This window comes from Microcaecilia unicolor, chromosome 2 (genome assembly GCF_901765095.1).
Source record: "Microcaecilia unicolor chromosome 2, aMicUni1.1, whole genome shotgun sequence".
Lineage (NCBI taxonomy): Eukaryota > Metazoa > Chordata > Amphibia > Gymnophiona > Siphonopidae > Microcaecilia > Microcaecilia unicolor.
The window spans coordinates 30,630,476-30,643,842 of record NC_044032.1 but is presented as its reverse complement, the minus strand read 5'-3'; the positions used below and the strand labels follow the sequence as shown (position 1 = coordinate 30,643,842).

Here is a 13,367-nt window from a genome sequence, read left to right as displayed (position 1 = left end):
TGGGAGGCGGGGCCGGTGACGGCGGGGGCGGGGTTGATGACGGCGGGGGCGGGGGTGATGACGGCGGGGGCGGGGGTGATGACGCGGGGGTGGGGGTGTCAGGGGCGGGGTTTGTGTTTGGGCGGGTTTTGGGCTGTTTTTTGGGCTCGATCGGGCTGGAAAAAAATTTTCCACCTGGCAACCCTGCTTACATAGTGTAGTTATGACATAGTCATGACAGGATCTTGTATACAGTTAGTATAAGCAGAAGATATATGAGGAATTAGAGAAGTAGGTGATAGATAGGGTGGTGTAGGAGTTGCATTTTGATACTTGCATGAGTTGGGCGGTGATTTGTGTCGTTAAGGGTTCGTTTTGTAGGCTTTGTTAAAGAGATGTGTCTTCAAGGATTTGCAAAAGTTAGTTAGATTGTCTATGGTTTTCAGGGCTGTTGCGCTTAGCTTCCACATCGGTGGTGACTAAGTTGTAGTGCCTTTTACTGAATTGAGCCCTATACGGATACTTCTTTCTTTTACTAATGCTTAGAATCTGTATAGCCTAAATATAGAAAAGGGGATTCTAAAAGCCAGGCTCTAACTAGCTTTGCATAGGGTGAAGTAGAGACCCCAATGGGAATGAGGTTTGTGGGAATCCTGTGGAATCTGCGGGAATTCCCTCCAGGGATGCGGGGTTCCTGTGGGGACAGAAGCAGCTCTGTGGGGAAGTAGTTCCTGTGGGGTTCCCTTGGAAGTGTAAGCTGAACCTACACCAGCCTTTCACCTACCAAGTTCTTTCAGAGCCACCTCCTCCTCCTCCTCACTTTAACAGCACAGATGTAGAAAGTCTTGTATTAACCATCTCTGCTCCAGGGCTGATGCATGAGCATCAGAGGTCACCTGACCTATCGATGCATGCATGAATGTGGTGACCTCTCAGCACACAATACAGCGAATCAGAGACAAGCCTTACCTATTTGTTTTATTGATTTAGATTTTGCTCACACCTTTTTCAGTAGTAGCTCAAGGTGAGTTACAGTCACCTTGATATTTCCCTGACCCAGGAGGGCTCACAGTCTAAGTTTGGCTAGGTTTGTACCTGAGGCAATGGAGGGTTAAGTGACTTGCCCAAGATCACAAGGAGCAGCAGCGGGATTTGAACCGGCCACCTCTGGATTGAAGATAGGTCCCGAAGTGGTGAACTGGATTAGGAACTGGTTGACGGACAGACGACAGAGGGTGGTGGTAAATGGAGTTCGCTCGGAGGAGGGAAAGGTGAGTAGTGGAGTGCCTCAGGGATCGGTGCTGGGGCCCATTCTGTTCAATATATTTGTGAGTGACCTTGCCGAAGGGTTAGAAGGTAAAGTTTGCCTATTTGCGGATGATACTAAGATTTGCAACAGAGTGGACACCCGGGAGGGAGTGGAAAGCATGAAAAGGGATCTGAGGAAGCTAGAAGAATGGTCTAAGGTTTGGCAATTAAAATTCAATGCAAAGAAATGCAAAGTGATGCATTTAGGGAGTAGAAACCCACGAGAGACTTATGTGTTAGGCGGGGAGAGTCTGATAGGTACTGAGGGGGAGAGGGATCTTGGGGTGATAGTATCCAAGGATCTGAAGGCGACGAAACAGTGTGACAAGGCGGTGGCCGTAGCGAGAAGGTTGCTAGGCTGTATAGAGAGAGGTGTGATCAGCAGAAGAAAGGAAGTGTTGATGCCCCTGTACAAGTCGTTGGTGAGGCCCCACCTGGAGTATTGTGTTCAGTTTTGGAGGCCGTATCTTGCGAAGGATGTTAAAAAAATGGAAGCGGTGCAAAGAAAAGCTACGAGAATGGTATGGGATTTGCGTTCCAAGACGTATGAGCAGAGACTTGCTGACCTGAACATGTATACCCTGGAGGAAAGGAGGAACAGGGGTGATATGATACAGACGTTCAAATACTTGAAAGGTATTAATCCGCAAACAAATCTTTTCCGGAGATGGGAAGGCGGTAGAACGAGAGGACATGAAATGAGATTGAAGGAGGGCAGATGTCAGGAAGTATTTTTTCACGGAGAGGGTGGTGGATGCTTGGAATGCCCTCCCGCGGGAGGTGGTGGAGATGAAAACGGTAACGGAATTCAAACATGCGTGGGATGTGCATAAAGGAATCCTGTGCAGTAGGAATTGATCCTCAGAAGCTTAGCCAAAAATTGGGTGGCGGAGCAGGTTGGGGAAGAGAGGTCGGTAGTTGGGAGGCGAGGATAGTGGAGGGCAGACTTATACGGTCTGTGCCAGAGCCAGAGATGGGAGGCGGGACTGGTGGTTGGGAGGCGGGAAATACTGCTGGGCAGACTTGTACGGTCTGTGCCCTGAAAAAGGCAGGTACAAATCAAGGTAAGGTATACACATATGAGTTTATCTTGTTGGGCAGACTGGATGGACCAAGCAGGTCTTTTTCTGCCGTCATCTACTATGTTACTATGTAAGACCGGTGCTCTAACCACTAGGCCACTCCTCCACTCCACGTGACTCCACTGCACTCCATATGTACACCAGAGTGTTCCAACTTCCATTTCTTCCTTGCCTGCAGTGCTGCAGCTTAAACCATTAAATTCTTGTGGGGGCGAGTAAGATTCCAGCGGGGACAGGTTAAATGTCTCTAGGGTGAAGCAGAAGGAGCCAAGATGTTTTGGATGTCTTGTGTAATGACTGGTGGGCTCTGCCTAAAGCTGACAGGCAGAACAGGCAAAGTTCCAGCCTGTATTACCCCCAGCCACAGCATAGATTCTTGAGGGAGATGGAAAACCTGTCATGGCTATAGAAAGGGAAGGGACTCAGACAGATAGATCCCATGCAATTCCAGGGGCAATCCCTACAGCCAGACCAGGATCCAGAATTAGCCCAGGCTCCCTGGCTGTCTAGGCAGTATAACATGGACAGGAGCTGCAACTAGGAGAGGGAGGGGCTCCCATGGGCCAATAAGAAGGAGGAAGGAAGTGAGGGGGCGGAGATCATGGAGGTAGCACCAGAGGAGTGAATGGGGCTGTTTTAGCAAACAGTGTAAAAAGCTATAGACTATTTTGAACTGTGAAATGAACTTTAATTGCTGAACAGTAGCTGTGCTTTGGATGCCATTTGGTGTGTTTGTCCTGGAGATAAGACTGAGCTCTGAGAGGGGAGGGAGATATTTAAAGTTCCCTTGGAGTTTTTCAAGCCCTGCCCAGGGAAAAGGTTAGACAAACTGTTTACCAGAGAACTTTACTGAAAGGGTGAAGTCTGCCTTTCCTTTTTCATGTTACATATTAGAAATATAAACAGCCAAGTACTGTGCTCTGTGGCAGAACTGTTTCTACCAAGCAGTAGTGGGAGCTAATTTTTTTTTTTTTGAGGAGCAAAATTGAAATCCTGGACAGGATTTAAGGATTGGGATTGCTCAATTTTTGTTGTTGTTTATTTTGTGTTAGAGGCTAGCTTTTTTCAGCAGTCGCCTCCTCAAAGCCCAGAAAAGACTCCGAGCAGCCGTCTTACCAGTAGTACAGCCAAGGGAGCCATTACACTTGCTAGAAATAAATTAAAAAGTAAGAGAAATGTCAAGCTCAAGAAGGTTCATTTATTTTGAAATAAAAAGGTCTTTAATGAACTTGAAAAGTGTGAATATATATTTTCTTTGCAACACTCACCTGCCTAAGAAACGTGAAAAAAAATGTTATTCGGTATCTCAGTCATACAGAGCAAAAGCTACATTAAAAATGTTCTGTACAGTTTGCGTTACAACTCTTCCTTAATACCGTGAAATCAAAAACCAGTAGAATACTTCATTCTTCTGTCTTCAGTAGTGAGCTGCAGTGTTTGTGAACTGATTTACACACATTCACTTCACTGGAATAAATTATAAGGATCATTCGAGAGCGATATGAATCCACTTGATGCCCCATACGGTCCTCTGCAATGACAGTTTTCGCCAGTCTCTTGTGAGAGTTGTAACTTTCCTCTCATTTGCATAATTCATGCCATTGAAGATGTCACATATACTGACTTGACACGTTAATATCTGAATTTTCTTTTGTGTCTTCACACTCCGCGTCGTCTGACACAGTCTGATTGTGCAAAGCTATTACAAGTTTATAGATAAAGGCGCCAGTAATACTTCCTGCCAAGGGAGCTACTACTGGGATCCAGCACCAATAATTTCCAGCCCTGAAAGAGAGAACGATTTGTATTCAGCTTACGCAGGGACAATAAAATATTGCAAAACGATCCAATCATTGATGCAACAAGCTCAATTAGTGACTTACGGGCACTTCTACTACAACACGTTAAGATCTGGGCTTAACACATTTTAACACAAGATCAGGCAGGAAAAAGGGTTCTGCTTTTTTATTTATTTATTGCACTTGTATCCCACTTTTTCCCACCTATTTGCAGGCTCAATGTGGCTTACAAAGACCTGTGATGGCATCGCCATTCCAGGGTAAAAGATACATTTGGTATTACAATGAGATCGAGGTTAACATAGAAGAGCTAAACAGACAGTTATAGAAAGGCCTTGTTCAGAGTATGGTGGAGTGGTGAAGCGTTACAGTTACGCTATGGGTTCTCGTGATGGGCTTTGTTGAAGAGAGAGGTTTTCAGAGATGTGCAAAAGTTGGAGATTTCGTTAATTGTTTTCAAATTTGTAGGTAGTGCATTCCACATCTTCGTGCTCAAGTAAGAAAAGCTGGTAGCATGTGTTAGTCTGTATTTTAATCCTTTGCATCCCGGGAAGTGTAGGTTGAGAAGTGTGTGGGAAAGATTGGGTCTCTTGGACTGCTGCTGATTTATAGACCCCCGAAACAATGGCAAGAAGCCCCCCAAAAAACTATTTCAGAGAACCTTATATTGTTCTATTCACTTTACGGATCTAATTATATTGGGTGATCTTAATTTATATTTAGAAGATCCTTCTGATCCGAATGTGTTACAATTTCTGCAATTTTTAAAGTCCTTAAATTTGGTTTTAGATTCTTTTATTCCAACACATGAAAAGGGTCATAAGTTGGATTTCTTAGCTTACTCTGTTAGTTCCGAGAGAATTAGTTTGGATCATTTCAACTGGGAACTGATAATTTGATCAGATCACCTTCTACTTAAAAACAGGTTCAGCTTAAGTTGGTGGAGTTAAGATGCAGAGAAAGTAGGTTGATCCATCCAAATTTTGGAATATGATTTTACCAAAATTAGACAATTAACCCCAAAACTTTGAACTAAGAGTATGGGATGATAAGGTTAGTAGAGTTCTTGATAATACAGTGGTGGAAATAAGTATTTGATCCCTTGCTGATTTTGTAAGTTTGCCCACTGACAAAGACATGAGCAGCCCATAATTGAAGGGTAGGTTATTGGTAACAGTGAGAGATAGCACATCACAAATTAAATCCGGAAAATCACATTGTGGAAAGTATATGAATTTATTTGCATTCTGCAGAGGGAAATAAGTATTTGATCCCCCACCAACCAGTAAGAGATCTGGCCCCTACAGACCAGGTAGATGCTCCAAATCAACTCGTTACCTGCATGACAGACAGCTGTCGACAATGGTCACCTGTATGAAAGACACCTGTCCACAGACTCAGTGAATCAGTCAGACTCTAACCTCTACAAAATGGCCAAGAGCAAGGAGCTGTCTAAGGATGTCAGGGACAAGATCATACACCTGCACAAGGCTGGAATGGGCTACAAAACCATCAGTAAGACGCTGGGCGAGAAGGAGACAACTGTTGGTGCCATAGTAAGAAAATGGAAGAAGTACAAAATGACTGTCAATCGACAAAGATCTGGGGCTCCACGCAAAATCTCACCTCGTGGGGTATCCTTGATCATGAGGAAGGTTAGAAATCAGCCTACAACTACAAGGGGGGAACTTGTCAATGATCTCAAGGCAGCTGGGACCACTGTCACCACGAAAACCATTGGTAACACATTACGACATAACGGATTGCAATCCTGCAGTGCCCGCAAGGTCCCCCTGCTCCGGAAGGCACATGTGACGGCCCGTCTGAAGTTTGCCAGTGAACACCTGGATGATGCCGAGAGTGATTGGGAGAAGGTGCTGTGGTCAGATGAGACAAAAATTGAGCTCTTTGGCATGAACTCAACTCGCCGTGTTTGGAGGAAGAGAAATGCTGCCTATGACCCAAAGAACACCGTCCCCACTGTCAAGCATGGAGGTGGAAATGTTATGTTTTGGGGGTGTTTCTCTGCTAAGGGCACAGGACTACTTCACCGCATCAATGGGAGAATGGATGGGGCCATGTACCGTACAATTCTGAGTGACAACCTCCTTCCCTCCGCCAGGGCCTTAAAAATGGGTCGTGGCTGGGTCTTCCAGCACGACAATGACCCAAAACATACAGCCAAGGCAACAAAGGAGTGGCTCAGGAAGAAGCACATTAGGGTCATGGAGTGGCCTAGCCAGTCACCAGACCTTAATCCCATTGAAAACTTATGGAGGGAGCTGAAGCTGCGAGTTGCCAAGCGACAGCCCAGAACTCTTAATGATTTAGAGATGATCTGCAAAGAGGAGTGGACCAAAATTCCTCCTGACATGTGTGCAAACCTCATCATCAACTACAGAAGACGTCTGACCGCTGTGCTTGCCAACAAGGGTTTTGCCACCAAGTATTAGGTCTTGTTTGCCAGAGGGATTAAATACTTATTTCCCTCTGCAGAATGCAAATAAATTCATATACTTTCCACAATGTGATTTTCCGGATTTAATTTGTGATGTGCTATCTCTCACTGTTACCAATAACCTACCCTTCAATTATGGGCTGCTCATGTCTTTGTCAGTGGGCAAACTTACAAAATCAGCAAGGGATCAAATACTTATTTCCACCACTGTATATTCCCTTTTAAGGAAAAAAGGATTAAGAAGAAGAACAATCCTTGGTTTAATGAATCCCTTGCAATTGTCAAACATTCTTGTAGAAGACTGGACTGAATATGGAAAAAAAAATAGAGATAAGCAATCGTATGTTAACTGGAGGAAGGAAGTGAGGAACCGTAAGCATTGTATAGTTCAAGCAAAACAAGTTTTTCAGTCAGGAAATTAAGAGTTCGAACAATCCCTCCAAAACTCTTTTTAAATTATTCGATAATTTGGTTAACACAGATGCTATATTAATAATTCCTAATATCTTACAACTTAAGGCTGAAAATTTGGCTCAATTTTTCCAGGATAAGGTGAATAAAATTAGACAACTTTTTATACCACTTTGTAACCTAATAGATGATTAAAGATAAAGACCTGTACGATCCATCTAGTCTGCCCGATTAAACTCATTACATAAAGGTATGAGGTGATACACCATATCTTGATTTGTTCATGCTATTTTCAGGGCATAGACTGTAGAAGTCTATCCGGCACTGTCCTTGTTCTAAAACTTCTTTAGATGTTATGGAAGCCCTTGAAGAGCTCCAGTCTAGCCCATTCATATCTATCCAGGCCACAATCAGGGCACAGACCGTAGAAGTCTGCCAAGCACTGGCTTTGCTTCCCAATTACCAGTGTTGCCACCTAGTTTCTGCTAAGCTGACCTCCCCTTACTCCCCCAGTGGTCACTAAACCCCTTCCACCCTAAAAAAAAAATTTTTTTTTAATATATTTTTTGCTAGCCTCTATGCCAGCCTCAAATATCATACCCAGCTCCATGACAGCAGTATGCAGGTCCCTGGAGCAGTTTTAGTGGGTTCTGCAGTGCACTTCAGGCAGGCGGACCTAGGCCCATCCTCCCCTACCTGTTAAACATGGTGGTAAATGTGAGCCCTCCAAAACCCACCACAAATCCACTGTACCCACATGTAGGTGCCCCCCTTCATCCCTAAGGGCTATGGTAGTGGTGTACAGTTGTGGGGAGTGGGTTTTGAGGGGGGGGGGGTTGGGGAGCTCAGCACACAAGATAAGGGAGCTATGCACCTGGGAGCTTTTTCTGAAGTCCACTGCAGTGCCCCCTAGGGTGCCCAGTTGGTGTCCTGGCATGCAATGGGGACCAGTGTACTACCAATGTTGGCTCCTCCCATGACCAAATGGCATGGATTTGGTCGTTTCTGAGATGGGCGCCCTCGGTTTCCATTATCGCTGAAAATCAGGGACGACCATCTCTAAGGTCGACCTAAATGTTGAGAATTGGGCGTCCCCGACCGTATTATCGAAATGAAAGATGGACACCCATCTTGTTTTGATAATACGGGTTTCCCCGCCCCTTCGCGGGGTCATCCTCAGGAAAACTTGAGTGCCCCGTTCGATTATGCCCCTCCACAGGGTCTTGGCATAAGCAATTCTGTTACCTCAATTGGATAATTGTAATTCACTGTATTCTCAGGTAACTAGTAAAATTGAGTAGCGTTTACAGCTTTTGCAGAACACTGCTGCCAGATTAATTTTTGGATTGAGCCATTTTGAAATTGTGTCACCTATCTTGAAAGATCTCCACTGGTTGCCCATTCAACAATGTATCAGGTTTAAAATTTTATGCCTAATTTATATATCAATTTTTGGGCTAAATTCAGCGATCTGTTGGTAATTCCATCTTCTGGGAGAACATGTTTTCAACAAACCCTAGCACTGGGTTTTCTGTTTTTGAAGAGCGTTAGATTAAAATCAATTTATGAGGATTCCTTTCCTTTCTTGGGTACACGTTATTGAATTGCCTTACCTGTGAACTTGAAAACACTAGCAGCTTATTTACTTTTTAGGAAGGGTCTGAAAACATATTTATATAATAATTGATTAAAGTCTTAAGTTATAATACTATTAATGTTCTTGAGGGTGTTTTTATAATCTGTCTCTATTGTTGAGAATTTTTTAGATTGTGAACCACTGTGAATCCATTCTAGTATAACGGTCGGTATATAAGACATAGAAAAGAGTCTTAGCCCATCAAATGAAAGATCCATTTGAGCTGATTGTCTCATTGCAGGTTTCCTAGAACCTAGTATGATTTCCTTTATTCCTTTGAGTAGCAGGAGGTGGTTAATCGTATGCCACTCAATATATAGGCTATGAGGGAAACATTGCTCAGATTGGGATGTATGAAGCTTTGATGTTGTCAGTAGTGTCAATGGTGTCCAAGGGACATTGGTTGACCTGCTGAGAGAGCAAGAATCAAGGAAATCAGATATTTCTGACTTATTTTCTGCCAAAATCGTTATACCCACACTAGCCCACTCCTCAAGTCACTTCACTGACTCCCTGTCCGCTTCCGCATACAGTTCAAACTTCTCTTACTGACCTTTAAATGCATCCATTCTGCAGCCCCCCATTACCTCTCCACTCTCATCTCTCCCTACATTCCTCCCCGTGAACTCCGCTCACTGGACAAATCTCTCTTGTCGTCCCCCTTCTCCTCCACTGCTAACTCCAGACTTGGTTCCTTTTCCCTCGCGGCACCTTATGCCTGGAATAGACTTCCTGAGCCTGTACGTCTAAGCTCCATCTCTACCTGTTTTCAAATCTATGCTGAAAACCCACCTTTTCACCACTGCTTTTGGCTCCTAGCTACTACTCAATTGCCCTCCCCTTGTCCCTTCCTTCCTTCTCACCCATTACTTCCCTCACCTGTAACTGTCTTGTCTGTGTATATTATTTTTAGATTGTAAGCTCTATTGAGCAGGGACTGTCTCTCTCTATATCAGGTGTTCAGCGCTGCGTGCGTCTGGTAGCGCTATACAAATGTTAATAATAATAATAACATTCCATTTAGAAGCCCACCCTTGCAGATGAGCAACGCGGCCGCGCAGGCTTCTGTTTCTGTGAGTCTGACGTCCTGCACATACGTGCAGGACGTCAGACTCACAGAAACAGAAGCCTGTGCGGCCGCGTTGCTCATCTACAAGGGCAGGCTTCGCCTGCGCGGCCACGTTGCTCATCTGCAAGGGCAGGCTTGTACATGGAATGTTGCTAGTGGAGGAGTAGTCTAGTGGTTAGTGCAGTGGAACATGGAATGTTGCTACTATTGGAGATTCTACATGGAATGTTGCTAGTGGAGGAGTAGCCTAGTGGTTAGTGCAGTGGAACATGGAATGTTGCTACTATTGGAGGTTCTACACGGAATGTTGCTACTATTGGAGATTCCAGATGGAATGTTTTGGCTCCTAGCCACTACTCAATTGCCCTCCCCTTGTTCCTTTCTCACCCAGTACTTCCCTCGCCCTTAATTGTCTTGTCTGTCTGTATCTTTAGATTGTAAGCTCTATTGAGCAGGGACTGTCTCTCTCTGTGTCAGATGTTCAGCGCTGCGTGCGTCTGGTAGCGCTTTACAAATGCTAATAATAATAATAAATATTCCTGGGCCACTGTGGGGTGTTTAAGATAAATAGGACTTTGTTTCTGTGTATTTTCTAAAGCGCTTTAGAGAGTACGGGGAGCAGAGGAAATATTTTCATCAGGCATCTGCTCTATAACATGGATAAAGCATCATGTGCAAGTCTGCGGAGGCTGAGAAGAATAGGGCAGAAAAGAAGATACTTGCATTTACTGCAGGTGGGAATAGATCTGTTTCTGAGGCCCTCCCAATGGTCAAATACCTGTTGAGTTGAGGGACCGTTCATAAGGATCCTGTTTTCGACAGAGTCTGCAACTTGTTCCTGCTGCCCTGGCAGATAAATTGTTCGCAACAAATACTTGCAGCATGCGTACAAGGTGCTATATCTTCAGCATGTACTGACATAGACTGAGGAATCTTGATCCACCATGCTTGTTGATATAGAAAATGACTACCTGTTTGACTGTCCTGACGAGCATGACTTTCCCTTATATCCAAGATATGAATACCCTGAGGACAATGAAAATTGCCATGCATGTAGGAAATTGACATGCCGTGTATGCTCTCGTTGGCACCACTCCCCTTCTGTGCTTAGATGGAAGAGATGTGATCCCCAGACATTCATGTGTGCATCTATGGTTAGGTGTTTGGGGATGTGGAGCTTGAAAAGGTTGCAAGTTTGGCTGGGATGAGCCACCATTATATAGTTCAGAACAAAACCTGGACTGGGCCATGAATCGGTGGAAGTGGAAGCAAGGGGTAGAGTGAGCGATCCAAGGGGCCACAGCCTCCCAGCACCTAGCTGATCCTATCCCAGAACCTTGGTAGACCTGAATGGGACAGGACAGCCTCATGTAAAGTATATACTCCCATCCCCATTTTCCCTTCAGACAAATCCATACCCAGTCAGGAACTAGAGACCATGGGATCTACACCTAAAATTCACCATCCCACTGCATTTGTATTTATTTATTACATTGTATCACATTTTTGTCTTTTTCCTGAAGTTCAGGTCATTTCTTTCCTGTATCAGATCTAAAAGCAGTGATTTCTACAGAACCACCCCTCTCTCCCTCCTTTTTTCATGTGCACTGATGGGCACACTTAAATTGCCTACAAAGGACATTGTGAAAAAAAAAGTTTTCAAACATACATTTTTGTATTTTGCTACTATACCTGAAGACCTCCACTCCCCAACCTGCTATTGCGGTAAAGATTCTGGGAGGAAGATCCCTGGCTGGATTTATGGCATATCCAGTATTCATTCCCATTGCCATACCAATTACTATAACAAGGATTCCAACCAGAAGAGCTTGAGTTCCATCCAGGGTGGCAAAGTTTTTCTTGTCGTTGATGGCAAGGATGCAGAGCAAAAGCATTCCAGTGGCAACAAACTACAATATAGAAGCAAAAAACAAACAAACAAAAAACTCAAATAAGCTCAAAAACGGAAGAGATCCACATAGAAAGCAGTCCTGTTTTCTTTCATTGAGTAGTCTTGTCTTTCTGTTGCTTAGGCCAGGGCTTCTCAACCCAGTCCTCAGGGCACACCCAGCCAATCAGGTTTTCAGGATATGTACAATGAATATGCATGAGAGAGATCTGCATGCCAAGGAGGTGGTGTATGCAAAACCAAGGAGATTTAATGATAGGAGCCTGAGCCTATCTGGCCCATTATGGGGGCTGAAGCCAGTAGGTGGAGCTTGTTGCCCTAGCAATTGCATTGTTTTGGGTGTACCAAGATGGCGGCAGCTGCACTGTGGAGAATTAAAACCTCCTTGGGTGGAGACCGGCTTCAGCCTTGTGACATCATAAACTTTTCTCTTCCTGCTTCATTATCTAATTTACTCTGTCACTCATGAACTCTAACGCAATACCACTCTGTATTTCTTATATCGAAACTGGCGATCGCCATCACGGTAATATGTAAGCCACATTGAGCCTGCAAATAGGTGGGAAAATGTGGGATACAAATGCAACAAATAAAATGCCATCATACCTCCTTGTGCAAAACTATCACTGCATATTCATCGTGAATATCCTAAAAACTCAATTATCTGGGTGTGCCCTAAGGCTTGGATTGAGAAGTACTGTTCTATTATTGTAAATAGATATAATGAAAGAGAGGTGTTCTTTTGGTTGTAGGTCAGTGAAGCCAAATGGTATATGCACATTCAGTTTTCAAATGTATGCATGCTTATTTGTCCTGTTAAGCTGTTTGCACAAGGAGCAGGTGGCCGCTTTTAGACAAGATTTTATGGGGTAATTCTATAAGGAGAGAGCCGACATTTAGAACAGTCCTCGACTCCACCAGGAGGCCATTCCACGCCTCCACCACCCTTTCTGTGAAATAGTACTTCCTTAGATTACTCCTAAGCCTATTCCCTCTTAACTTTGTCATATGCCCCCTCATTCCAGAGCTCTCCTTCATTTGAAAAAGGCTCTCTTCCTGTACATAAATGCCCTTGAAATATTTAAACATTTCTATCATGTCTCCTCTCTCCCTCCTCTCTTCCAGCATATACATGTTGAGGTTCATAAGCCTGTCCTTATAATTTTTGCATTCAAGACAGCTTACTAATTTCGTAGCCACCCTCTGGACCATCCTGTTTATATCTTTCCGTAGGTGCGGTCTCCAGAACTGCACGCAGTACTCCAAATGGGGCCTCACCAGAGACTTATACAACGGCACTATCACCTCCTTTTTCCTGCTGGTCATGCCTCTCTTTATGCACCCAAGCATCCTTCTGGCTTTGGCCATTGCTTTTTCTACCTGTTTGGAAGCTTTAAGGTCATCAGACACAATCACCCCAAGTCCCGCTCTTCCTTCACACACTGAAGCACTACACCCCCTATACTGTACTGTTCCCTCGGATTTTTGCGACTCAAGTGCATGACCCTGCATTTTTTGGGATTAAACCTTAGTTGCCAAATATTGGTCCATTCCTCTAGCTTCGCTAGGTCCTTCCTCATGTCATTCACACCCTCCAGGGTGTCCACCCTGTTGCAGAGTTTAGTATCATCCACAAAGAGACAAACCTTACCAGACAGCCCTTCCGCAATAGCGCTTACAAAGATGTTAAAAAGAGCTGGCCCTAGGACCGATCCC

General features: G+C 44.3%; 1 protein-coding gene across 1 annotated transcript in view; it reads right to left on the bottom strand.

Annotated features, from left to right (window-relative positions):
• Nucleotides 1-3,566: 3,566 nt before the first annotated feature.
• The window catches only part of LOC115461833 (aquaporin-7-like), an 82,839-nt gene continuing 73,038 nt past the window's right edge, over nt 3,567-13,367 (bottom strand). The window contains exons 6-7 of the mRNA XM_030191892.1: nt 11,435-11,652; nt 3,567-4,154 (exon numbers count right to left, since the gene is read on the bottom strand). Coding sequence (XP_030047752.1) covers nt 3,980-4,154; nt 11,435-11,652 — 393 coding nt within the window. The 3' untranslated portion in view covers nt 3,567-3,979. The remainder of the gene's footprint in view (nt 4,155-11,434; nt 11,653-13,367) is intronic.